The following is a 17,706-nucleotide window of genomic DNA, read 5'->3' as shown; positions in this document are numbered from 1 at the left end:
AAGGAAACATGCATAGGACCTAGTCAGGATGCTGTGGTGTGGCCTGATTTATGCTCAAAGCAACACAGAAATATGTCGTTCCAGAAAGAGATACCATCTCCCCAATTCCCACTGTCACCAAGGAAGTACCATGCTGGTGAGAATGTCCTTTGGTGTACTACCCTTTCATTTAGGAAGGTAGGCACACCAGCTCTTCAAACCTGAAAGCAAATTCTGTTATCTTGCTTATGCCTTTTGTAGTCTAAAAATATGCAGGGCCACCTGAGGTTGCTGAGGCGTGAACCCGAGCTGTGCCTGTGGTGTGGTGCAGTTTCCTCATGGGGAGTGAGGGGCAGCCATGGCCTCCCAGGGGTACTCACTGGTGGTGTCTGCTGTGGGTGGCTTGGCTGCCCAGCCAGAGGATTGTGTGGAGCAGGAGTAGGACACCTCCTCCTTGGTAAGGACTGCATACATCCTTCAAATTATAGAAAATAGACAAGGTGGGCTGCACCGGCACCTCTCCCTCTCCTTTTCATTTCCCACAATCGTCTTCATTGGTACAAATGTGATCTGTATTACATGGACACAGTCGTGCCCATTTTGGATGTGAAGAGATGGGATTTTCTGTTCCCCTGCCACCTCTGGGGACAGCTGGCCTCAGGGAAGGCTGCTCCCCTGCAGAGCGCCTGGCTGCTTATGGGAGGGAGCTTTTGCTTCACAGCAACAAGAAGGACAGATGTTTTTCTGTGAGCATTAACTCCAATTTGACCTTGGGCTTTTTAGGCAGCCAAACACACACTATGCCCCTTAGGCAGAGTTAAGATACTGTCTTACTGTCTTAATGCATATACAGATGCAAAGTGCCCAGCCACACACTTCTACATGTTTTGGTTTTCTTCTGGGTCTCTTTTCACGATTACAATTTTTCTGCAAATAGCGGTAATCCCAGTTGGAGTTACTTGGTGTGCTGGTTTTGCTGAGAAGGTCTTTCGACTGCTCGTCCATTCCTGCATTCTCTCCTCTGTAGCCTTCGTTCATTCTTGTTTGGTGCCTTTTGTACTGCGCTTGCTGAAGGCAACGCGCAGGGCTGCTCTTTCCTGCCAGAGCTTGTTGTTGTCTTCAGTGGCTGGGCAGGCAAAGACAACTCTGGTGTGAATCACATTGCTCCTCCAATGTAGGAGTTGCCACGAAGAATGATTAAGGGAGGGAAAAAAAAAGCGAGAGTGAGAGGGAGTGTGTGTGTGCACAAATTGAGGTTGGGAAAGTGGGAGTGGTGTCAATGAGTAGGCAAGTAACAGAGTCCTCTGCTCAGCAAGGTTTCAGCACGGGCAGCTGGCTCTTCGTGCTGTGCTCATTTCATTGATTCGTTTACCAGGATTATAGCCTAGCAAAGTAAGTACAGCTTTTTTCTTTCTCTGATACTTTAATTTATGCCGAGCTAAAAGTTAACAAATCTCAGCTGTGAAATGTAATTGCATGGAAGGAGTGGGATAAGGAAATTTGTACAAAAAGATACCATGTGGAATTCAAGAAACTTTTTTTGCCTTCCCAAATGACGGTGTTTTGGTTTCATTTCAAAACTGCTGCAATTGCTATGCTAGATTTCTTTCTCTCTGCAAAGATTCTTTGGAAGCGGTGAATAAGATCTGACGGGTGAGACAGCAAGGGCATTAGGAATTATTAAAATATGGTGGTTTGTTGCAAATGGCTATTCCCATATCAGAAAAAGCAGGTTGTGTATGATGCCATGAAAATCCTCCGTGTGCCAAGGAAGGATTTAGGTTGTTTTGTAAGGCTCTGTTACAGAGGAATATTCCTCTCTAATTTTCAGCAGAGGTGTGTACGCTCTGCTCTGTTTGCTCTGAGTTATCAATCAAGCATCTAATCCGCACTTGTTCAAAGTGAAGGGCAGGAACCTAGGCCTAGTAATTACAAATCTATTTTCAGTGTGACCATTTAGTTTGAAGAGTTCATTTGCTATTGAAGTACAACAAAGCATATTGAAAAGCTTGTTTCTCTTTCCTTCCTGGAATGACTTTCCCCACTGTGTTGCTGACATTGCTTTTTCCTCAACCATATGAGATGGTCTGGTTCCACACCAGTCTGATGTCTTGTGTTCCTCAATGTCTGTTCAGAGGAAAGTGTGTCCTTGTTTTTTTATCCAGGTAGTTTTCCAGGTGGAGAGTTGTCATTTCTTTAGAAGAAGAAAAGGCGCACAGAAATCTTTTATTTCCTTTATATCTTGTGTTTGCTGACTAAGAGCTGAAGTGGGGTCTGGTTAAACACTTGATCTAGTTTCAATATTAATGCCTCACTTGTGAAATTTGCCTGTGGGTTGTTTCATATAATTCATCCTCTCAGAATTTTGTTTGGACTGGAGAGAATACAGTGCTGGCACTCAAAGTTCCTGAAGTATAAACCCAGCATACCCCCAAGCACTGGATGACCAGCACTGACTACACTTTATCTGCCACAGGTGTCTTCTCCTGGAAGGGCTGCTTAACTGAGACAAGAATAAAATAAATACTTGTTCTGCTTTATTGGGTTATTCCTACCATACAGTTAACTTGACTTGTCAGACATTTCCACACAGACATTACTATTCTTGTGATTATATTTTTAAATGATAAGCTATATTTAGATTTTCCCATAGCAAGCAGATAGTAAACAAAGCCTTCCTGTTGGTTTTTTATTTGGGGGGTTGTTTTTGTTGTTGTTGCATCCAAGAGTGACTAAGCAAAAATGGTGTCTTATAAAAATAAACAAGTTTAAATCAGATTTTTCTGTTCAGTAGCCTTTCAGCTCCCTTCTGTATCTGAAAATGCTTCTTTCACGGTGTGACAGTCACAGCTTTTAGCAAAGCTGGGTGGATCACAAGCTCCAAGTGCTTAGAAGATGCCCCAGTGCCGTGGGCCCCTCTGGAAATGCTGACATCCTGCTTTCCTGGGAAAGGAGGGACTCAACAAGAATCCATGCAGAGGGCCTTTTTAAAATTTCATTTTCAGTTTTTTGACTCCTCCCTGTTTGAGGGTTCCCTGTGATTACTGACTCAGGAGCTACGTCTGATTTCTGAGACTGTTAATGGGCAGCTAATGGGCTTTCCTCTCACTGGGAGCCTCAATCCTTCTCACTTGTCTGGAACTGGCTTAACTGGACTTGCAGGGCTTAGGGTGCTCAAGGCTTTAAAGAGATTTAGGATTTTTTCATATTTAATACTATAAATTCTTTTCAGTAATATGAAGGTTGTGAGCTCATAAATATAATATTACAATGTAATGCAATATAATATAATATAATATAATATAATATAATATAATATATAATAGTTATTAATAAATGGAGAATAAAAAACTGACTGGTTGAAAAAGATGGTGGAATAGAGATTATTCTTTGCTATCCAAAGCCAGTCATTCAAAGTTAAGATTGCCACTGAGCTTTTTTCCCAACAACATGTCTTGAATGGTCCTTATTTCAATAGTAGCACTAAAAGGAAGAAATTAGAATGGAGACCTTTGCCACTACCAGAAATGGTTTCACTCTGCACGAAGGAAGCTTTGACAGTATCAGCAGCTACTTGATGAACAGAGATAAATGAAAGGCTCACCATGAAATACCTTCTGTTTTTCTCACTGAAAAGAAACATCGAAACTTTTAAAAAATGATCAAATGTGAGTAGTATCAGAGTTACGAATGAAGTCAGAGGAGTTTTTAAGACATGGTACAGCTTTTAACTGGCAGAAGGCAGAAGAGTTTGATTATGTAAAATTTGCTATTTTATTTTCTTACTCTGAATCTCTTGCAACCCAAGTAAGTGAAATACAGGTAGCACATCCACATCTTATAGTTAGCATTAAGCCAGAAAGAAACAAGGGATATTTTAAGTGGTTATGATTTCATACTGATTTTTAGCCTGAAAGGGAGATCCAAAGACCTAAATAGAATAATATCATGCCAGCCAGCACTAAATAATGATACTTTACCCCATTAACAAATTAAGGTTTTTCAGGTACACTGCAAGACTCATGAGATTCTTCGTAGTATTTGTCTTTTTGAGGGTGGTAGATGTTTACTGAATGACACATTCTTGGTTCTCTGGGTAATTTTCCACCAGCTCCTCTGTAAGAAATACCTGTGAAGTTGGTACTTGCCCCAAATCTTCAATTCTGGGGGGGAAGTGGGGTGGGGCAGAGAGAGAGAGATTGAGAAGCAGACAAAGTATACAACTGTGCTGCATGTGTTCATGTGAGAATGGTTGAGTTAATGGCAAAGATAGCCTATGCAGGGGAATTTATTTAAGACATGCACAGGCACAAAAGAGCACATCTGTGAAAAGCAATTACAGTGAGGCATTTTAAGGAAGGATTTTATGTTTGCTTCTGTACTCCTGTTGTTCCAAGTTACTCCCTCATCAGCAGTCTCAGTCTTTCAAACTTGTTCTGTCTTTTGCCACTGTCCTGCCTAAAGCTCTCCTCCTTTAAGATGTGTGCTGAGCCCGTGGCTGCTGGCAAGCTTGATTTTTCTGGTAATTAATTGCTTTCATGCCTGAGAAATGGTGTCTACATAAACGAGGTGGATGGTTGCAGGGCTAGGCTGGCATTTCGTACTCCTTTTACAGCCATGAGATCTCTGAGATGTTTCCTGAACCTCATTGTGACATCAGCTCAATACCTGCTGATGCTGTACAATGGAAACGCTCATGGAAAATTTCTCTTTACCAAGCAGCTGCCAGTGACTGCCAGACTACTGGAAGGTGGACAAGTCCAGCCAAACCCATTCTGAATTCAGAGTCTGGCGAAACCTCTGGACGTTGCAAAGCAGATTCCTCTGTATTTTTATGCAGGGATAAATTTTTCCAGTGAAATATGTTTAGTGTTTTCCCTCTTCAAGACAACTTTTTTTTTTTATCCCAGTGGGAGGGGATTTGTTAGCAAATAGTTTGTTGCTAATACCAACAGTCAGAACATTTTGCAAGAGTGCAGGGCTGGTTAGGTGTGCTTAAGTTAGCTTCAAACACTGACTTAAAAAGCCCTGGTTTAATGCCAGTATATATATTTTTTTTTAATTTGGTTAAATGAAGTGCATTTCACTAACCTTTTATACTGCATCTTTTAGCCCAAAACAAACTAGTTGTCAAGTAAAACAATTGCCTTACCTAATAGATCCAAGAATACGTATAAGTTAATTAAAATAAAAATAAAGACATTTATTTTGTAAAAGGCCTTCTGTAGTCAAACAGGTCTTACAAGTAAATCAAAGCGTTTTCTCTACCATGTTATGGGCAAATTATGTGCCTGGTTTTTTTTTTACTCCCGTAAAAATTTATAATTACCACAAATTATTTGGAAGTCAATCACTGCTGTCAAGTACCACAGCTGCTCTAGAGTGTCTCTATACAATGGTGTCAGATACTGGGCTTTGTTTGGGCAGTATAACACATGTGCAAGTTTGTCATTTCCATTTCCTTTCTAATTCAGTCAATAGATGATGGAGCTGTTTAGCACCAATTTTAACAGATTCCTTTTTTTTATTTTTTATTAGGGATACATGTTATTGGGGGCACAGTAGTGTCAAATTCACCATGACAAAGGGGTTATCTTCTGTGTGCTTGCTGATCTAAAGCCAGACTTGTGCTATTGACTGAAACTCTGTGGTTCACCCATGTTGGCTTGAATTTACATAAATGTGCTTTGTACTAAAGTGCAACTTCTGGTATGTGAAAGCAGCCTGGAAGATGGGAATAGTCTGGTTTTCCCAGAGCATGGACTGCAGCAACTGTGCCTTGCCATGCCTGACTGCACTGGTCATGTAACAGCCCTGTGGCAACTGCAGTTACTGCAAGTGGCTAGGAAAATATTTGAGTTCAAACAGTGAAAATGATGGGTGGGCAGTATTTTTTAGATGGCCTCCTTTAAGTTTCTCCTCCTTTAAGTTTCTCCTCCTTTAAACTTAAGAACAATCTCAACCTACAGGACCAGACAGCTTTCTGGAGACTTGTAGCAAAGCCAGAGAGAATGGGGGAATCAACCCTTAGAGGAAGGACATGTACCAAAGCTAAAGGTTTAATGGACAATTAGCCATGAAGAAATAGATAGAGAAGTTATGAGACCATTAAAGACCTGTCTGAGAGCCAGGAGAGCCCACAGCACAAGCAAAGTACCTTCTGAGTTAGCACATTTTAAGAGTACCAATTAAAAACAGATTAAATTCATGGGTGATCCAATTTGACTCAGTGTGCATGGGTCACCCTGACCTACACAGATTTTCCCAAGTGCTTCTGGTAATACTGGCTTGTCGCTGTCGAAACAGTAACGGAGCGAAATAGCACACATAAGAGCGGCAAGAGAATGCCATTTATTTAATTAATAACAAAATATATATACATGTGAGAAGGCTGTTTGGATTGGCTAACTATCATCCACCCCTCGGAAGGATTGGCCAAGGCGTCTCAGCGCCTGTTCCAAAAGCCACTCTCAGTAACATGGAATTTTATCTTATGTTTTAATGACAACAAGTAATAGAAAGGATTTTTTCCCATGGGAGAGAATCGTACAACCACACTGGCTCCACATAACATGTGGCATCGCCCACTGTCACTTGACGATGATGGCTATTACTGAACCTCTCCTCTCCTCTCCTCACCCTGAAAGTTCAAGATACCCGGTCCAGATACTGGTGCCAGCTTCTTTCAGTGCTCTGGCCCAGCCCCACCACAGCAGGAGCTAGAATTACAACCCGAGTCACCTGTCTTTTCCCTTTTTCATTTCAGGATGACAATGGACGCTCTGCAATTAGCAAACACTGCCTTTGCAGTTGATATGTTCAAAAAACTATGTGAGAAGGACAAAACAGACAATATTATTTTTTCCCCACTGTGTACCTCAACGTCTCTGGCTCTGGCATATAAAGCTACGAAAGGTGATACTGCAGACCAAATGAAACAGGTAAGCTGTCAGCAACCTGTTCTGTGGCTGCAAAATTATATGGCTGTTGAAGGTGTCTTTCTTACTGACTCTTGTTAACATTCTCCTGGATGTCTGGTTCTCTTGTAAGACAGTCTTCAAACCATCCATCAGAATTTCCTGAATGATTCCACACTCCACAGCCCTGCACAACAAAAAGGTTTAAACTCTGTCTTAAAGAAAAATCTTTTCAAGTATGTGCAAGAGAAGTGGATGTGGCAGAGCCCTTAACAGTTGCATTAAAGCCTTGTCTTCTTTTAGTGTAGTGGTTGTGGCTACAGGTCACTGTCCAGATCACTGCATTTTCTAGATAACTGTTTTTGCATTATTCAAGAACACTTAAGCATTATAAAATTGAAAATAATTTTGCCATTGCTGTCAGCAGCAAATGTGCAGCATATGTGTAGCAGCCCTGTCACTGACTTTCCCCCTTTCTGCTGCAATACTGTGAAGAGGAGATGGATGCAGTAGAAAGGACACTGTTTCATCCGTGTTTCTCCTTACAAGCAGCTCATGATGTTCAAGGGTTTTCCAGCACCATGATCCAGCATGGCAGTCATGGTTCAATCAGTTTCTCAAGCTCACTCTGGTGCAGGGAGTCAGCCCTCCAGCCTTCTCTGCTGCCTCTATGTAAGCAGAGATTGAGCTTTTTATCCAGTGAGGGTCCCCATGCTTTCTGCAGTTACCTAAAGGTGCATGAAATGCAAATTCAGTATGCATTTGTATGCTGATTATCACCTGGATCTGAAAGACTTTCTACATATTTGAATGTATTTTCCCTCCTTTGGGAATTCCTCCATGTACTTTCTCATTCACTGAAAGTACCTCTGAGCACAGCCTTCTGTGCCCATACTTATGCCACAGATTACAGGGAGTCTTGTGTTTTTCATAGAGCTGCACAGCAATATGTCCATGAAAATCACAGAATCATAGATTCATAGGGAAGGGACCTTAAATTCCCTTGCCATAGGCAGGGACATCTTCCACTAAACCAGGTTGCTCCTACCCAACCTGGCTTTGAACACTTTCAGGAATTCATCTTGTAAGCACTGCAAATTTTTCCAAACAGCATTTTAAAAAAAAAAAAAAAACAATTAACTTTAAATTTAAATGGTACCCTGAAGCTTCCTCAGCATTTCAAAATTCAAACTTGTCTTTCTGATGGGAAAGTGCAAAATAATACCCTGCCCTTATTTTGTTTTCACTTGTGTCTGCAATTTGCTTTGAACCATTCCATAATAACAAGTTAACCTGCACATCCACAAGTAGAGCTCTGTTACACAAGCTCACTTACGTTTTGTATTTCTCTAGTGGTATTTAAAAAGTGCTGACTACAGATACTAAGGAGAGCTTGGTATGCTTTTAAGTGTAATATCTCCTATTTTCCATGTCTATTCTAGCTTCTGCCCACCCCTGAGTTTGTGCTTGGGTTTTAAGTGCTAGATACAAAAGGAGCCAGATTGGCAGCTGTACTCTGGAAATCAGTCAACAAACTTGTGCCAAAAATTCTCCCAGGTAGAGAAGCTGCAGTAACTTTCTTCTCTGACCTGGTTCCCAGGCACAGAAGCTTTCTGCGCTTAACATACAAAGAAATAAAACTGTTGGAGGAAAAGTCAATAAGTTGAGAAAGTTGTTTTTCTAAGGAAATGGCCCTGGAGTTTGGCTATGAGAGCTGCTGTGCTGCTGCTGTGTTGGGAGTTTATTTCTTTCTGCTCCCACTGAGCAAGGAGAGGGGAGGACATGGAGGGGTGACTAAGACAGAGCAGCAATTTTGTCTGTGGAGATGTGTTCTGGGAGAAAGAGCAGGAGTGATGTACAAAGGGAAAAGAAGGTCACAAGTGCCTGCTATGCCTCATGAGGGAATTTGAGGCAGGTGAGGAGGGTTGGACAGGCTTTCTGTAATGAAACAGCCATCATCAAAGATCCTGTAATAAGTACGCATTAAAAGTTTAATTCATATTTATAGGGTTATTCTTGAACAAAGGCATCATTACCCCAGTATTTCCTAGAACTGGACTTGTCATTCCCAGGAGTTGGGAGATGGCCACGTGTAGGTCAGCAGCCCTACCCACAGTTACACTGTGTCTACAAAAACAGACAGTTATCTTTATCTGATCAGTTTTTGCTGAAATGTGGTGTGATGCCATGTATGAGTCACAGCACCCAGAACACTTGATTATCTGTCAAGCATTTTTAAAGGTGAAGCCCACTTCTAGAAAGGAGATTATCTGGGACCCTCACTTATCTGGCTTAAATTCATCAGGATTTTGGGTGGAAAAATAAGTCTGGCAAAAACATTATGACTCCATATTATGAAGTTTTAGTTGTCTAAGTCACATAACCAGCATGAACAGCTCTATTGGTTTCTTTGGGCTTTTTTTTTTTGATAAAAGTTCTGGTAGAATCAGGTTTTTAGATTTATGTGAGGATGTCAAATACATAAATGATTTTTGAGTATAGTGAGAGGCTCTGTCATTAGCTCAAATACAAAAAGCAACAGCTGTGGTCTAACTAACATTTTTTTCTAAGCTGTTAGGAATGTTTAGACAATGATACAAAAAAAAAGATGTTTAGTGTTTTACTATGTTCATTTAACAGGTGCTCCATTTACAAGATGTCAAAGATGTTTCTTTCGGGTTTCAAACAATAACTTCAGATGTTTCCAAACTCAGCTCTTTCTTTGCACTGAAAATGGTCAAACGAGTCTTTGTAGACAAGTCTCTCAATCCTACCACAGTAAGTACTGCAGGAAAACCCTGGTGTTACGAATTGCTTGGCCATCGTGTTGATGGATTATGGTGTCAGACTGCAATATCATTTAAAATAAATTCTCTCACTTTTGGCTGGACTCAAATGGTAAACAGCATAATATTGTCTGCTGCCACAGAAGTTTGTAGGAGATGGATGGGTCTGCTGCTTGACCCCAAGCTGTGCAACTCTTACAACGCTCCTAATTCTTTCATTAATATGCTTTAGGTCAGTAGCTGGGTTGGTTTTGAATGCAACATAACTTCCATGCCACATCAAAGTCTTTGCATGGCAAGTATGAGTGAAAATGAGAATAAAAAAATTGGTGGTGCAAGTGTGTGTCCAGTTGACACACCCAAGTAATTACTGCATAAGCTTTAGTTTTCTTAATCTGTCTGAGAAGGCAGAAGCCTGACTATTGAAGCAACACAAGTGAAGATGGTGGCGTCTGGCCTTATATCTTATGAACTTTGCAAAAAAAAAAAAAGAGAAGAATGCTGTTTGTGTTGGGGTTTTTTCCCCCCCCAAAGTTGTCTTTGAGTAGATTCCCAGGCAAGGACACCATCAGCCTAAATGTGGTGTTTCAGAAAACTCAACATGCTTCAGCTGAACCTGCTGTTCAGCCTCTGCTACAGCAAAGGCCAGCACCCTTCCAGAGCAGTAAATGTCTCCCCTGATGAGGACAGACATGAATGGAGCAGACTTTGGCCTCTATCGCAGTCTTACTCAGGCCTGGACTGAGGGTTGTGTTATCCTGTCAAACTCTGGCAACATGGTCAGTCCTGCAATGTCAGAGTTACTTTAGCTGCTGATGTAACACCACTGGACTGAAGGCAACCTTGGGAGTGATGTGCTGCATGCAGGTGTACGTCCTTCTTGTCTCCTGCAATTATTTAATAGCTTTCCTCGACTTATAATTAACTCCTCAACTACCCAATGGCATTTCACCAAGTGTGACTTTGGTAACTTGTGTCTTTCAGGACTTTGTCAACTCCACAAAGAGGCCTTTTCCATCTGAACTTGAATTAGTGGAATTCAAAGAGAAAACTGAGGAAACTCGACAGAAGATCAACAAATCTCTTTCAGAGCTAACTGATGGTGGGTAGAGCTTAACCTGGCAGATGCTGTTTGCCTCTTCAGAGAAAGATCTTTGTCCTTGTGGCACCTCTTTAGGAGTAAATACATAGTGAAAGCAGGCTAGGCCTACTGGAGTCATGAGGATTAGCAGAATCAGCCTGTTTTGAAATCACTGAATTCACTGCTGCAGCACTTCTGAAGGTGGAAATGTGAGACTGACCTTGCATTAGCCCTAGGGAAAGCTGTTCACATGTGACTGCAGCAGGATGGTTTGGGAGAATGGCAGGTCCTGGCTGTGGAGCATCACAACATGTGATACCAAAACATTGAACCCTCTCATTCCTTTAAAAGCTTCATTTTAATGGGAAGTACTTGCTGGACTCCGAATTTCAGGCTGTGAATGAATATCTCAGCTTCTTTGCCAGCAAGGGTGCCACAAGCAGATGTGGGTCTCTTGTTTGCCACCCTGTGGAAGCCCTGGCAGAGCTGGTCATGGGGTTGCTTGCCACTGGTTGCCCTCGTGTGGTGCAAATATGTAAACACCGCACGAGTCTGGTCCTTCCCAGGCTGGCAGAGATGCCCATGGGGAAACATCTCACCCTGCCTGTGCAACTTGAAGACAAGACTTTGCCTCCCCTGTGCTCTGGATCCAGGGTCATTTGTGGCAGTGTTTGAAGGGGCCTAAAACACAGTGGGACATTATATTTACATACTCTTTCTGGAGTCTGTAGCAGTATTTGTTTATTGAGTGCAATCAGAGCAGCATTCTTATCCCAGTTATTTTATTGTCATGTATCAGTCTAGAAATGAGTAGCTGCTAATCCAAAACTTCCCCTTGAAGAGTCTTGCTTTCCAAATGACAAATGTTTTTACACTTACACCTGTTGAATTTCACTGAAAACTCAGCACCTTCTTTAAGGTACTGAGAAAAGCAGGAGAGGTGTTTTTGATTTCCATGCGATATAAACCAACAAAACATGTCATTTGGAAGATCTGCCTAGATCCCAAATCCCATATCAAAGATTAAGCTGTAATTTTAAGTTAGTGTTCCTTTTGAAATTTTCCATTAGAAACAAAATCTTTTATCTGTGAGACGTGGGATGCAATGTTTTTAGTTTAGTGAAATGTTACCATATTGACTTAAAGCAATTGATATACTGCTAATATATTGTTGCATTAATGGCCACTTTAATTGTGTTCACAGGAAAAATGGAGAATGTTTTGAATGAGGATAGTGTAAGTGACCAGACTCAGATCCTTCTAGTTAATGCAGCTTATTTTGTCACAAACTGGATGAAGAAGTTCCCAGAGGCCGAGATCAAAGAATGTCCTTTTAAAGTCAACAAGGTATGTTCTGGAAAAAAAAAAAAAAAGGTAGTCTTTCCTCTCATGAAAATGCAAACTTTGAGCTAAGGAAATCCTACCCAACAAGAGAAAATGAGAAATGCTTATTACCATGGCATTCTTAGACTCAGTCTTAAGCTACACAGTATTGCAAGGTTCCCAGACTGTCCTGGGAGATATGATATGTTCAGACAATACGAGCTGAGTACAAGTGGTCAGAAGCAGTTGTTGTACGCAAGGAGATGCACATTTTCATGGGTGGCTGCTTCCAAGAGATTGGAAATTTGGAGGTACCAGGCATCCAAAAATCAGCAAAGGTGAAGTCCATTGCATTTCTGGTGAAATGTCTAAAGTTGTGTCACCTCTTTGAGTACATCCCTTAGGTGCCTGGCCCAGTGTTTTCCTCTTCAGAGATGGCACCACATCAATCTCCCTCTTTTCAGTCAGGCTCAGGACTGCAGCCCTCTGTATATCAGTCCTGCCCAGCCCTGAGGCCCAAGTGGGAGCAGAACCTGCAGCTGGTGCATTCAGGAATCTCTGATCAGTGATCAATATTGTAATCAGACAACTTAAAGCCAAGATACAAAGCTGCACAACATTTGTCAGATAAACAGATTGTATTCCAAATATTTACACACATATATTGAGAGTTGCATAAGTAAAGTTGGAATTTCAGGTTTTCTGAAAATATTAATAGATTACCTCATCAGCCAATAGTTCTAGCTAAAAAAGTTTTTAAAATCATACAACCAACACTAAAGTTTTTAAGTGAAACATCTCAAGTTTTTTTTTTCCTGAAGTAAAATTTTTCTACTGAATTTGAATTTCGAACATTTTCATGGGAACAGAATAGTTTTTAAATCTTCCCCTTCAAATAAAGTTTTGTTTTGCTTTATTTTGTTTTGTTTCATTCAAAAAAAAATGAAAACAAATACGTAAGGATTTAGGTAAACTTGAAAATTCTTATTCTGTTTCAGCTTCTGAACCAAAATAACAATTATTGGTATGAAGAGCTTAATCTTTTCTGTTGAGATGTGCTCAGTTCTTGACACTTGCTGGCAATACAATGTCCTGTAGGTAGTGTAGTTTGTAGCAATCAGTGAAAAGGCATGAAGGGCCATCAATACTAGCTAAATTGCTCTTTTAAGGTACATTCCCAATATGTTGCTATTGTATTACACAGAATTCTGTTTCACTTTTCTTTGGAAAGCTGCCTACTGTAAAAAGCCAACAGTCGCTTACTGCTACTCTCATTACCTTTGATTGTTAACAAGTTCTCTGATAATAACACAGTGTATCCCTTCCATGCAAGCTTACAAACTTTCCTCTGCCACCACCTTATCTCTGAATTAAAAGGAATGACAGATTGTTTCCTCTATGTTTTGCAGACTGAAACTAAACCAGTGCAGATGATGAATCTGGAAGCTACTTTTTGCCTGGGCTATGTAAAAGATTTAAATGTTGCCATCCTTGAGCTTCCATGCCTTAACAAGCATATAAGCATGCTCATTCTCCTGCCCAAAGAGATTGAAGATGAGACCACTGGCTTGGAGAAGGTAAGAGAAAAAAATAGTATTTCTGTGATACGTGCATTGGAAACAACCCATATAATGTCATATGTTTATGGAAGGGTTTTGTTATTTAGAAGCAGTGCATTAGGAAACAAAAAGTAAGTTTCCTGTGAATTTACCTTCTCATTCTGCTTCTCTGTTCCTACTTGTGTATTTGTGGCATCATTGTTTTCACTGTGTCCAGGTGGGAGGTTGTAAATGAGGCTTTGTTCTAGATAGGGAGTGCACATAAGACAGTGTGAAGTGTAGAAGGTACCCTTATTTCTGGTATCCTTATTTTTTTTCAATTGACATGGGTCCATGATTTATTTTACTAAGGTCTTACACTTCTCCAAGTTTTAATTTTGAGTAGAGGTGCCTGCAAATGAGCCATTTTTTGTTACAATGGCACATAAATGTGAATATTAATTGGCAATTCCTAAATAACAACAATTTCTTATGTCATTACTCTATGAAAATTTTAGAACATATTTTCAGCCCTCTTTAAAGTTTATTAAGGACTAAGTAATTAATAATATGAATTAATAATAAAGGTATTTGAGGATTAAAAGACCACAGATCATGCAAGTCTCCTTTGTAATTTGCTGAAGCTGGCCACAAATTTTAAAGGCAGGAAGAATCTGTCTTTGCAGCTGTAAGATACTTTTATATGTTGGAGTAAATTACAGAACATGCCTATCATAAAATGCAAGTGAGACCTTTCCTGATATCAGTTTGTTGTGGCCCCACAGTCTGCCTCCTCCCTTTCCAGTTTTAAAAAAATTGCTTGAGCAGCTGGATGTTTGATTGAGATCAGGCTCTGGATTTTCTGTCTCAAATACCAGCAATTTCATTACTCTGTAGGGTCAGAAATAAAGGCTTTTGGATCTCTGCCAGTTGGCTAGGTGTAACCTGGGTAGAGACTGTCTTCCTCCGGTTCCTTCATATGGCTGTTGATGTGATAGCTTATCAAAAGCTTGCCAGAGCATGCACTAGAGTTGCTCCAGAGGCCTGTTCTATGGATTAAATCATACTTGCATCAATATAACTGAGAGTACGTTAAGCCTGAATGCTACCATTGTGAATTCAAAAGCAAAAGTTGCTTTTTGGACTTTGTTTTTTGGAGGCTTGATAGGAGTGAGAAGTTAAAGAACAGTCTTTTTTTTTTTTTCCTCTGTCTTTCCTTGGACTGCTTATTAATTTCTTTTGTTCCTTTGTGTTTTCAGCTGGAAAAGGCACTGACCCCTGAGACATTATTACAGTGGACCAATCCCAGCATGATGGCCAACACCAAAGTGAATGTATTTCTTCCCAAGTTTAGTGTGGAAGGTGACTATGACCTGAAGCCACTTCTGGAAAGCCTGGGAATGACAAATATCTTCAATGAAAGTGCATCAGATTTCTCTGAGATGTGTGAAACAAAAGGCGTGGTTGTGTCAAAGATCATCCATAAAGTCTCCTTGGAAGTAAATGAACAAGGTGGTGACTCCCGAGAAGTACCAGGATATCGGATTCTGCAGCACAAAGATGAATTTAAAGCTGACCATCCATTTATCTTTTTGTTTAGACACACCAAAACTCGCAATGTGATTCTTGCGGGCCGATTCTGTTCTCCTTAAGCAGGGTGTGTTCATTATGAAAAAGCACAATTGCATTTGTGGTGGTGCACACTCCTGTAAAGCTTTTCTTCCTGACTATCACCTTTGAAAGGAAATCTAAGAGGTTCATATATTGGCTGAGTAATACAATGTACTCTACATATGCAGCAGAACTAGTATTATCTCCTTATGTTTCATCCCTTTAGCGGAATAATTTCCACTGTGAAGAACACACCATATTTTATTGAGAAGTATCCCAGCTTCAGCAACAAGAATGTTTGTTCCTCTACGACACTTTTTTCCCCAAATGAAGTGAACTGAGAGCCTGATTTAAGATAGACCAAGAGCTGGAAAGGGCTCTGGGAGGAAGAGCTGCATTCCTGCTCCCTAGTAAAACCTCTCTCCCTCATAATTCACACTCTGGATTCCTAATGCTAGAAGGGGAAATGTGGACATGTGGTGTGATAGCTCTCTCCCTGTCCCTGGCTCCACTCTGGTGGTCCAGGGTGCCCTACCAGACTCTGCCAACACCCAGTGAAGCAGTGCCTGAGTTCTGCAGTGTAGCTACAACAGTTCAGGCTGGCAGCAGAATTTGCGTCTGTGAAACAGCAGCCACACTGAGGCCTAGGGAGACCAGAGGCAAAAATCATGGGGACAAAAACCGTCCCCAGAAGACTCTTCAGTGTGAGCTACATCAGTTCCCAGACTGTGGAGGTTGGACTCTGCTGTGTGGTCTTTTTTGACTCATTCCCTCACAGAAGATGGGACAAGTTCACTGCGGCTACAAGGAGCCCCGTTGTATATATCCTAAGGAAAAGAACATTCTGTAATTCAAGAATAAAACACAGTCGGATTAATACTGAAAGTGCCACACTTTTCATGCACAGATTATCTGCCATTTCTAGTTCTGGATTCAGCATTAAGGAAACTCCTTACTGTTACTTAATGTCTGAAGCGTGCGAAAGAAATAAGGACTTCAACTTGAGTGAAATTAACATTGTAATTACTAGTCTTCAAATTCCACATGAGATTATGGTAATCAGATTTCATTTCTATCTAAAGACTGCCTGCTGCATATGTTCAGTACTCATTTACCTAATTACTGTTCACAATAAAGCACTATAAAACCTGTGTCAAATGTATAATACCTCTAGTGTCAGTCTGTGGCACTGACTAGTGTCTGTCTGTCAGACTGGTGCACTGTCAGTGTTAGTGTTCACTCCTGACTTCCAATATGTTATAGGAATGGAAATTAACAGATTCACTTTGGCCACAAAGCCAAAATAAAAAAACAAAGCCAACTAAGTGAATGTCTGGATTGCCCTTCTGAGCCACATGATGGTAGTTCCCAGTAAGGACTATGTTGCTAGTTGGTCAGGATATGCACAGAATTCAATTATGTATCCTCAAAGATGGAGGCATTTTACTTTAGAAATCCTCTTGGTGTCTCAGGTCTAAAGGAAACTGGAAAGAGATCTCTAAATGAGAACATGCAACAACCCCTAATATGCATACTTTCAACATCAGAGCACTGGTTATTGGGAATTTAGAGACAGGAGTTCTGTTTTGATTCTTGAACTTAACAACCCATGAGAAGCCTTTAGTCACAATGATTCAGCAGTTCCCTCAGTGGATCTTTAATGGTCTCTAATGCATTTTAATGCCAGAGGGTTAACTGAGGTCTGTGGTCCATATCTTTGAGGGTACTGAGGAGACTAACTTGCAATGAAAACAATGGCAGGTGAGACCCTGCAGACCTCTGGTGGATTTTGCTGATATGCATCAGATGTCCTGATACAGGGATAGTAGTCAGAAGAATGAAAAATACAACAATTGCTGTGAGCCCATGTTGTCTGAGAAGGACTTACCTGCAAAGATCTTTCCTGGCTCAACTCCAGTGATACCTGAATGACTGAGAATGATTGATATACCCCACCACTGTCTGATCTGCTCTGGAGGCTGGGGTCTGACATATTCAGGGCTGTTGTCACTGTGGCTTCTGCTGGGTCTGCTGTAGGAGGTGGCTCAGGACATTGTGCTTGGGGTTGGTGACTAAGCAGCTGCACAGGCAGTCTGTGCACAGAGAAGACGGACTGGCTGCCTCTAGTCTGCAGAGTCTGTGTTTGGGCACTGTCTCTTTGTCAGGTAGCTCAGGTTGTCCTTTGGGCCATATCACACTTACTGCTGCATCTCTGCAGGTCTGCTAGACTGATGAAAACCTCTGGCAGATTGCCCCATCCCTCTTTTTCTTTCTGAATGAAAACTTCTAAAGAAGAGAAGCTCAGACATCACTTTGTCAATTTTTTCAGGTTCTGAGGACATTCTAGTTCAGGAGCTAGTCTTCACTTAATAGTCTGTTTAAATGCTGATCAGAGCATTTGGCATATTCCCACGGATTTATGAAAGCATTCTTCCCCTTGTGATGACTTGGCCAGGAAGCGTTATCCCATG

The 17,706-nt window shown here is 41.0% G+C and overlaps 1 protein-coding gene across 1 annotated transcript; it reads left to right on the top strand.

The window, feature by feature from the left end:
- Nucleotides 1–1,225: 1,225 nt before the first annotated feature.
- On the top strand, nucleotides 1,226–16,400 carry SERPINB5 (serpin family B member 5). Its single transcript, XM_085052061.1, has 7 exons — nucleotides 1,226–1,371; nucleotides 6,746–6,920; nucleotides 9,537–9,674; nucleotides 10,667–10,784; nucleotides 11,968–12,110; nucleotides 13,496–13,663; nucleotides 14,884–16,400. The coding sequence occupies exons 2-7, from the start codon at nucleotides 6,747–6,749 to the stop codon at nucleotides 15,274–15,276; spliced, it is 1,134 nt and encodes a 377-aa protein (XP_084908187.1). The 5' UTR covers nucleotides 1,226–1,371; nucleotide 6,746; the 3' UTR covers nucleotides 15,277–16,400.
- Nucleotides 16,401–17,706: the final 1,306 nt, after the last annotated feature.

This window comes from Lichenostomus cassidix, chromosome 2 (genome assembly GCF_008360975.1).
Source record: "Lichenostomus cassidix isolate B80296 chromosome 2, HeHo_3.0, whole genome shotgun sequence".
Taxonomy (NCBI): Eukaryota; Metazoa; Chordata; class Aves; order Passeriformes; family Meliphagidae; genus Lichenostomus; species Lichenostomus cassidix.
The sequence above is the reverse complement of the archived record's forward strand: the minus strand, read 5'-3'. Positions and strand labels throughout refer to the sequence as shown.

Bases quoted from the DNA above. Each gene is read 5' to 3' on its own strand.
- SERPINB5 (XM_085052061.1), top strand. From the start codon at position 6,747: ATGACAATGGACGCTCTGCAATTAGCAAACACTGCCTTTGCAGTTGAT. The intron at 12,111-13,495 runs GTATGTTCTGGA...TATGTTTTGCAG, and splicing joins GTCCTTTTAAAGTCAACAAG to ACTGAAACTAAACCAGTGCA. The intron at 13,664-14,883 runs GTAAGAGAAAAA...TTGTGTTTTCAG, and splicing joins AGACCACTGGCTTGGAGAAG to CTGGAAAAGGCACTGACCCC.